The sequence below is a fragment of the Urtica dioica genome, chromosome 9 (genome assembly GCF_054948205.1).
Source record: "Urtica dioica subsp. dioica isolate 48M chromosome 9, U.dioica_male_clone48M_v1_H2, whole genome shotgun sequence".
Taxonomy (NCBI): domain Eukaryota; kingdom Viridiplantae; phylum Streptophyta; class Magnoliopsida; order Rosales; family Urticaceae; genus Urtica; species Urtica dioica.
In genome coordinates, this window is record NC_142764.1 from 22073264 (window position 1) to 22083416 (window position 10153).

The 10153-nt window shown below is 32.5% G+C and overlaps 1 protein-coding gene and 1 pseudogene across 2 annotated transcripts; both read right to left on the reverse strand.

The window, feature by feature from the left end:
* Positions 1-1293: 1293 nt before the first annotated feature.
* LOC149385827 (jacalin-related lectin 3-like) lies at positions 1294-6570 on the reverse strand. Its single transcript, XM_089626412.1, has 6 exons — positions 6562-6570; positions 5962-6192; positions 5609-5890; positions 2504-2578; positions 2022-2240; positions 1294-1866 (listed from the first exon to the last, which is right to left on the reverse strand). The coding sequence occupies exons 1-6, from the start codon at positions 6568-6570 to the stop codon at positions 1627-1629; spliced, it is 1056 nt and encodes a 351-aa protein (XP_089482538.1). The 3' UTR covers positions 1294-1626.
* Positions 6571-9066: 2496 nt separating this feature from the next.
* On the reverse strand, positions 9067-9581 carry LOC149385828 (jacalin-related lectin 19 pseudogene; annotated as a pseudogene). Its single transcript, XR_016301345.1, has 2 exons — positions 9390-9581; positions 9067-9303 (listed from the first exon to the last, which is right to left on the reverse strand). The product of XR_016301345.1 is annotated as a jacalin-related lectin 19 pseudogene (transcript).
* Positions 9582-10153: the final 572 nt, after the last annotated feature.

A 10153-nucleotide genomic window follows, 5' to 3' on the forward strand; every position in this document is an offset into this window, starting at 1 on the left:
CACCGTGGCTCGCGGTGGCGAGAGCTCACGGTTGTGATGGCGCGCGAGGGTGAAGAAAAGAAGGAGAAGAGAGATGGTTATGGTGTTAATGGTGATGATCGGAGGCCAACGCTCTTGTTGTTGCTGATTTTTTTTTTTTTTTTCAGCTGGAGCTGCGGCTAGAGAACCGGGAGAAAGGGAGAAGAGAAGGAAAAAAAGAAAAATGAGGAAAAAAAAGAAACAAAAATTTCTTTTTATATGAAGCAAGAATTACTTAATTGCTCATTAAATCCCCCTAGTTCCTCCTTTCCAAACCGACCCCAAACTCAAGTGTTTTTTTTCAAATGGTTCCAGAAAACATTACAACCATGTTCTTGTCACAAAATTTTGTGACTAAAACCGTAACCGATCGAACTTTTAATAAAATGATTCAAATCGAGAATTTTCTCGTTCGTTCTCGATTAATTTAAATATATTTAAGGTTTCTCGGAAATAATTTTCGTCCTTGAGAATTTATCTCTCAAATTAAATTCCGAAATATTTCCTCGGAAAATAATTTATTATTCGAGATGAACTCGATAAATCCTTTATTTATCCCGAGATTTTTCAGTACCTTAAAATATTTTAAATTACTTCAATAAACTCTTAGGACCATAATTCACTCAAGAGTTTAATTGTAGCAACGGAAGCTCATTTATTAAACTTGTATTTACAAGTCGAGTTATTCAAAAGTTTATCCTTTACAATATATATATATATATATATATATATATATATATATATATAAGAATAATAATATACACTAGTAATAACTAGGATATGATATAACAACATAAAAAAAACAAAATAAAAAAAAATTAACTTTGATATAATAATTACATTAATTAGTGAATTGATATAATTACATTTCATAAAATTTTTATAACTTTGTAAATAAATTAAAATTAGGTTTAATTGAATTTTAATTTGTTAACAGATGTTATTAGTTATATGTACTAGGGAAGCAACGAAACTGAATTTACGAAAATCATAATTTACAATTAACTAATAATAACCATAATAATGAGAGTTAATCACAGAAAAATACTTAATGTTTTTCCGAAATTAGACTTGTACTTAATATTTTTCTAAAGCAAAAATACTTCATATTACGTTTTAGTTGCGGTATAGATACTTCGACCGTTAACTTTGGACGGGTTACACGTAAAGAGCTTTGTTCTATCAAACATTACGAGTACGTGCTCGAGTTTACAGCCAAATGAGAGAAAAAATTCTTTGTGCGCGAGGAAATCATAATAATAATAATAAGATCAAATTTGTACCGCAGATATTACATAAATTACTGCCATGGAGAACCTTAGTACTATTTTATTTATTATTTTTGTAGTACAAGATATGCAGGCGAACGGTCACCATAACGGAGATGCCTTCCCTCTAGGTGTAGAAACACTCGTGATTAAGCGTTGAATTAAGCGCTAAGAGGCCCCGAATCCTCGCCATCACGAGATGCAACCCGAGTAACATACTGTATAAGGAATTACATGTAAAAAAACACAACCACAGAATATTTCTTATTTCACTCGACGAAGGCTAATTCAAAGACTAATTTTATTTATTTATTTTTATTGGAATCCGTGGAGGGATGAGTTAGGCACGGATGCGAAACCCGATGGCATCCAAATAGTCACCGCTGCGTCCAGTGAAGCTAATGATGCGCCCTTCTTGAACGGGAAGAGTGAATGGAGTGCCGTTTTCATCGCCAAAGGGTCCGAGTATTCGCTTGTTGGTGGTGAGTGTGAGGGACTTAACCACTTTCGTAACTTCATCTGTGATGCCAATGTGGCCACTCACTCCAATTATGTACTCATCTGGGAAGTCCAAGCTAATCTGTTTGTTAATTAATTAGTACTTTTGAACCAACCAAAAATTAATGATTTGTTAAGTTCTATATCATTTGTTCAATTTTTGTTTTCAAAAAATTTCTTTACACATATATTCAGTTTAATGTGAAGTTTAGGTAAGAAAAGAAAGAAAGAAAAAACCTTAGTTAAGCGACCAACATTGTTGCCTCCATGTTTCTCCCCTGCAATGAGCTCACCATTCTTGGAGTAGATCACAGTGATGGAAATGATAACATGAATCCCAGACACTATGGAGATTTCTTTTATTCCATCGACGTCCTCTCGGTCTTTCCAGGGCCTCCCACCGCCTCCTCCCCATGGTCCCACCACCACCGTTGCATTACCTGCGTTCGTCCCTTCCTACAACCAATTCCAGGTACATATGACTACTATTATTAATCCATTAGCTAAAATATTTCTTTTTACTAGTCTAGCTCAGTTCAATCTAGTTAAATATAGGACACTTGTAAGATAACCATATGAAGCGAGTTAGAAATTCTACGGTTTTAAGCATGCCTTTTTCCAGTTTGGTAATTAGAAATAACTATAAAACAAAGTACAGCACATGGGATATTCTCATTGCCGAAGAATAACGAAAACGGGAATTGTTTTTGCTGTTGTACCATTTCGATCCGAAGAAGAAGAGTGCTTGGGAATTGAAGAACAGAAAAGATAAAGTATATTGTAAACCGGAGGTGCTGTCAGCTGTGTATTTATTTGAACTTAGCTTAATTGGTTTACTATACTATTTCGATGAGTCTGGCTTTATTTATAGGGAAAACCATACGCGAGAAGATTTCTAAATAATGTGATATTAAAAACAATAAAATTAAAATAATCTAGTGTTGTCACTATTTACGTGGTAGAGAACGCATAGCTTTATTATAAGTTGTTTTCACTTTACACGTTTTGAACGCCTTCTAACTTGATCTCTTTTTTTTTTCTTTTTTTTTTAATAGTATCTTTTAAATTACTGGGACGTTAATAACCAAATCTTACAGTTGAATATTTGCAGATAGCCAGAGCTTAAATATAGTTAATCCTTGCTCCTGTAACACTAATTACAACTATTCCCTTATGGGGCAAGTAGTTAATTAATGTTATTTGAAAACTTCATATTGGCTTTCAGCCTCTCTGCATATCCTTGTATATTTAAATTTGATGCAATATGATTTTTTTTATTAGTTATCTAATAAACATTATAACTGTAGTTTCAAATTTCTTGACTGACACCATATGTAATACTTGTCGTATTTGAAAGGAAAAAAATTAGGTGGTTCGCACGTTTGTAATGTTTTTTTTTTTTAGAATATGGACCATTACATTAGTAGGATGGACCATTACTTTAGAGGTGGGGACCTTCATTTAGAAGCGTGTTTGCGTTTTTTTTTTTCTTATTTGTTAATACATTTTATTCAGTTCGAATATAATTAAGAATAATAATGTCTAGATACCAACTGAGATATAATTAAGAATAATTGTTAATACATTTTTTTAGTTTTAATACTAGCTGAAAAAATATTCCAAGATTGTCTTATTGATTCCTACAAATATAAATTAGTAATATTCACCCAACAATCATTAAAAAAATAAATAAATAAATTCACTATTTTCATTTTCGATGATCAGCCTAGAGTCAAGTGAAGAAGATGATAGAGAGAGAGAGAATCTGAAAGTTGTTTATATCAGTACAGTTACAATTGATTATTGATAATAATAATTAACTAGCTCTGACTGTATCTCTACACATCAGCATTAGCTTGTTACTAACTTAAGTGAGCTCAACATAGGCCAAGCGTGCTGTGCACGCAACACACATATGCTTGTGCACACGTAGTTTCTTGCGCACGCTATCTTCGCTCACTCGCTTCATACGCCTCCTTGAACTGGACAGCCGTCTTGAAGACCAAGTCTATTCCAGAGAAGAGTGAAGCAACTCTTAGGCAGTGATTTGGTGAGCAGATCAGCTAGCTAGTCTTTAGTGGGAACATAGCGCACCTCAAGCACTTTGCTAGCAACAAGATTTCGAATGAAGTGAACATCAGCCTCAATGTGTTTGGTGCGTGCATTGAACACCGAAGCCGTTTGTGAACCAGTGCCTTGATTGTCACACCAAACTACCATTGTGGATGAGACAAGAGGGACATCAAGTTCAGTGAGCAGTGAACTAAGCCATTGGATCTCCGTAGCCGTTTGAGTAAAGAGCACGATACTCGGACTTAGTATTGGATTTGGAGATCACCTTTTACTTTCGAGCAAATGACAAGGTTTCCACCAAATAGTACAACATAGCCAAACATTGATCACCGGTCATTGATAAGTGAGATTCATTCACACTTATCTCTGCCTCTTAGATAAGAATCGAAACTTGTTCTTAGTGTTTTCTATGTTATTTTGTGTAGTTTTAGTGAATTCTCAAATTTTTGAGACAAAGAGAGCGTTTTGGAGAGTCATGGAGATATAGGAGGCATTCGAGAGCAAAAACGGCAATGTTTTGACGACACGTACGTTTGCATCGTGTGAGTTTTCTTAGTTAAAGAAAATTTCCATCAAGTTTTTTAGTGGGAATATAGTGCACCTCAAGCACTTTGCTAGCTACAAGATCTCGGATGAAGTGAACATCAGCCTCAATGTGTTTGATTTGTACGTTGAACTCCGAATTTGAACGCAAGTGAACCAATGCCTTGATTGTCTCACCAAACTACCATTGTGGATGAGACAAGAGGGATGTCAAGTTCAGTTCGCAGTGAGCTGAGCCATTGGATCTCTGTAGCCGTTTGAGCAAGAGCACGACACTCAGACTCAATACTGGATCTAGAGACTACCTTTTGCTTTCGAGCATACCATATGACAAGGTTTCCACCAAACAGTACAATATAGCTAGACGTTGATAACGGGTCATCAAGGCAACTCGCCCAATCCACATCACAAAAGGCTTTGATCTGTAGTATGAGAGAAGAATGGAATGTCAATCCATGAATGATAATGCCTTTTACATAACGCAACACTCTTTTTCAGGCTTTTACATAGCTAGAGCGTTTGTAAGATTTCTAGTAATATGTTTGTATAAGGAAACTCACTGGTTTTGGAATTTTCTGCAAAGGGTAATTTTTGCTGCAGTCTATATGGACCATTCCATCAGTACGTTTTATTGGATCGTTATGTATTGTCAATATATTTTTATTTCGATTGAATATAAGTAAGAATAATAAAGTCTAGTCAATTGGGTATGATAAATTAAAACTAAAAGAGTTTCACTATACAAAAAATATTATATAATTTAAATATAATATTGGATGTTGATTATTTATTATACTCCATCTAATTTCTTTAAAATGATTGTTTTCCACTATTTTACAGTTTATACTAATATTGACTTCAGAGCCATCTGATAGTTTGTTTGTTAAGCTATTTGTTGAATACTATATCCTATTAATTGCCGACTATTGTGAATTTGTGATTGAATAATATAATAGGATCTCATGAACAGCAATTTTTAGTTCCCAGAGTATAATAACTTAAAACACCAATACATAGATAGAGAGAAAAAGGTCTTCAAATGATAACAAAAATTAGACCACACCAAAACAAGGAGAACTAAGAAAATTGATTCATTACCAAAATGAAGGAACCCGATTCAACTGACCTAATTCCAATATATCCATACATCTAAATGACTTTCGAAATAAATAAAAACAGCAGGAAATACTGAATTAGTTGGCGAACACGGTGACATTTTCGACGTCTTGAATAAGAACATTGGGGGTGAGAGGATGGAACGGAGATACGCGGAAGCCGATTGAGCGCAGAAACAGGTCACTTCTTCCAACAAATCCGACCACGTGGCCTCCATCGATTGGCAGAGAGAAGCACGTGCCTTCTTCTTTTCCGAACGGTCCAAGCTTTCGTTTATTGGTCTGGAACTCCAGTGACCGAATCACTTCCCACCACCAATGCTGTCCGTACGTTCCACCCACACCTATTATATACTCGTCGTCCTCAAGCGCTATCTGTAATAGTCAATTATTACTCACCTCTTCGTTTCAGTGAATATATATATATTAAAAATAATAATAAATACCACGGTTTCGACGGGACCAACGTTCCAACCGTGCATTACGCCTGTGACGGTGTCACCGTCGTCATCGTATGCGACGTGAATGGAATTGATGCAACTTCCGTATTTGAGTGTTATTTGTCGTATTCTGGTGTGGGTCCCATCGTCCCACGCTTTACCACCCTCCCCTCCCCAAGGCCCTAACGCAATACTCCTCGACCGTGACTTCTGAATCTCATAACATTTTTCACTGCCCTGGAATAAATAAATATATATTTAACAATTTTTTTTATTAGTTAAGGTTTCATTATAAGAGGGGTCGGTTTATTCGAACTGCGATATGCCTCTAGTAGTCACAATTTTTTCGACGAACTAATTAATAAGGAAGAAATAAAAGGTACAAACGAAGGTTGAAAACAAAATATACATAAAAAAGAAGAGTTACCATAATTACAACAAGATGAAGCGTTAAGGTTGTGGTGTGAAATGGCGTGATGAAGTGAAGAAGGAAGATATGTTATATTTTAGCTCGCTGATTAATAGTTTTTTTTATGTTTTTATTTTTTAAATGCATGTGAATAGTTATATTTATTATAAGGAGACGAAGCCTTTTCCGATTCTAACCTTAATCATTACTACTTTCTCCAATATTAAGATGTAGAAAATATATAATAAATAAATAAATCATCGTTTCGTTCTGGCTTTCTCGTTCCTAACAATTCACTGTAGTCTCTCTCTACTTTCTAGAGACAGTTCTTCCAATAAAAAATAACAATCTTAGCCACAATCTTAAAAAGGTAAATAATAAACTCTTCAACTTCCGAGAAAAAGGAAAACAAAGACGTTCCAAAATTCCAATGGTAAGTAATGATGATAAGAGAGGTCAGTTAAATAAATAAATAAAATACAGACGTATAGCCTTTTCGTGGATAAGCACCATTAAGTAAATTTAATCTTATGCTACTAAGAATTGTTCACTTATCCATCATAACTTATAGGAAAAGTAACATCGTATATACCCTATATTTTAGTGAAATGTCGAGTTTAAACTTTAGTTTTCAAAAATATCGAGGTCATACCTTCTGTTTAAGTAAAATGACGAAATTATATCATGAAATAGATAACAGTGTCATAAATCTCTCTTTCATTGATATTGACTCATATATAAGAAAAACTGAATCAAATTTAAATCAATACCCTAACTTCAAAATTCCCAATTTTGAAATAAAAAAAGCTCTAAAATGAAATTAAATAATAAAATTTAAATCTCCCAAGAGATGACTTCATTCCGTGTGTGAATTGCAACTCTAAATCCTGGATTCTTTGTTCGAATATGTGATTTTAATGACTATCAACTGTCGATTTTTACCCTTTTGCTTCCTTTTGTATTCTTTACGATTAAGAGACTGTTGTTTATATTTTAGTTTTTAAATAAATTACTTATATGGCGGGAGTGAATAAAGATAATTGATGTTTACCTATAAATATTATAGTCAACATCAATGAAAAGTCAATAAAAATTCAATAAAAAGAAGATTCGTGGTACTGTTGTCTATTTTATTTTATGCATAATTTCGTCATTTTAATTAAACAGAAAGTATGAACTCAACATTTTTTAAAATCAAAGGTTAAACTCGACATTTCAATAAAACACAAGGTATCTTCCCTAACTTATAAGTTTATAACACTTAATATCGAAAAAAATTATATTTTATAACATATGATTCTTAAATGGGAAAATATCAAGAGTATCTCATATGTTTAATCGAAATGTGAGATTTATCCTTTCGATTTCTAGAAATATCATAAATATCTCTTCAGTTTAATATAAATGATATATATCTCTCATAAAAAAAATGTTATATTATGAATATCACATTTTTCGTTTATTTTTCTACAAAAAAAAAAAATTGAACTCCTCAAAATATGCTTAATGAAATAATTTTTTATTTTCTATTATATATACAAAAAAATTAAATTAATTAAAATTATTTTTTTTGTAAAAAATAAACGAAAAATTGTGATATTTGTAATATAACATTTTTTTAGAAGCTATATGTCATTTATATTAAAGTGAAGAGATATGTCTGATATTTTTAGAAATCGAATGAATAAATCTCGCATTTTGATTAAACACGAAAGATATTCTTGATATTTTCCCTTCTTAAATTTTATAAAATACTATAATATGGGCAACTTGCTAATTATGTCGTTAATGAAAAATAATACCACGTGAATAATTATTTAGTTGATATATATATTCAAAACGATCCTGTTCAAACAATAAGCATGTAGAAAAGATGTGAGCATACTTGGTGTATTGCAGTCAAAATTTGTAAATGTGTCCCGATCATCAATCTTATGGAGCGAGGACATTTACATAATATAGTGACGCGTATTATAATGCAATAATTGAAGAACAAATTTAAACCCAATTGTATTAGCTGAGACGGTTTGTGATGCTGATGCTCAACTTCAAGGATAAGAAAGATCATATTGATCAACTTCAAAATGGATCAATTTAACACTTGCTGAACGAATTTACTAATTCATGACATGTAATTTATCTTTCAAACATATATTTGTTTAATTAAATCCAGTATGTTAAATAATGTAATGTTTATTTCTAAATTTAGTATTTTAGATATATTATAATTTTAATTTTTGTTTGATGCTAGCATGTAAGATATAGTAATTTTAAATGTTATTTTGAAAAATAACTAATGATAATGAATATTAAAATATTTATTACTAGAGAGATTATATAGTTTAATAATATAATAATAGAAATTAATATCTCAGTAATAAATTTTGTGAAAGTGTTTGGTTGTGGTTAAAAATGATGCAGTTTCAACACTAAATTTAATGTTGTGGTTATTTAGGGCTTGTGGTTGGTTGTATATGTTCTTGTGAATTTTAATTTCTTATATATTAAATCTTGTTCATTGCAAATTTCTCATTTAAATATAGCCAAAAATTACCAAATCAATCATTAACGCACCGGCTAGAGACTGTTGTATATCACCAAAGACAAAACAAATATAAACAAAACAAGAAATGAGAAATTCGTTCACATTGACATTACCGAACACGGAAAAACTTTTGAAATACAAAAATCACATGAAAATTTTAACTAGCTAATACGTTGACATTTTCGACGTTTTGAATAAGAACAGTGGAGTCCAGAAACTGTTCGTTTCTTCCAAAAAATCCGACCACGTGGCCTCCATCTATTGGCAAAGAGAAGCACGTTCCTTCTTCTTCTCCGAACGGTCCAAGCTTTCGTCTATTAGTCTGGAAACTCAGCGACCGAATCACTTTCCAGCCATTGACACCTTTAACATACTCATCCTCCTCCAGCTTTATCTGTGATAGTAAATCATTAATTCATTAACTCTACGTTTCTGTGAAAAAAAAAAAACATTTTAAATAATAGCCCTAAAAATAAATACCTCTGCTTTGACGCTACCACCGTTCCAACCGTGCTTTACGCCTGTGTAGGTGTCACCGCCGTTATCGTATACGACATGAATCGAATCTACACAACCTCCGTATTTGAGTGTTATTTGTCGTATTCTTGTGTGGGTCCCATCGTCCCATGCTTTACCACCCTTCCCTCCCCATGGTCCTAAGGCAATACTCATCGGCCGTGAAATTACACTCTTCGGAATCCCATAGCATCTCTCACCGCCCTGGTCGAAAACATAAATACGTATTATATAAAGTACTCTTCGGATTGATCTGATGAATGGATTCATAAAGATGAAATGTATAAAGTACAAACAAATATGAGTGAAGAAAATAACGAAAAATAAAATAGACGCGTACCATTTTGACAACAAAAAGAAAAAAGAAAGAGGAAGAGTTAAAACCGTTGAGTGGAATGGACTCAATGGAGTAATAAATAATGAAGTAAATAAGAAAGATATTATGTTTACTTGCAGGTGAATAGTTATATTTATAGAGGAGTACTGATCATTATTATAGTATTAATGCCCTTTCAAATTCTAACCTTAATCATTACTGATCGTGCTCGAATTTATATTTTATATACACTAGTAATGAATTAGGTGAGGATATAACAATATAAAAAACATATTAATTAAATCATCTTGTTTTATATAGAAGTTAGAACATCGTTTTGTATTTTGGTGTCTAATATAACAGTACTAGACACTTCAAGAAGTTCATATATATATATATATATATATATATT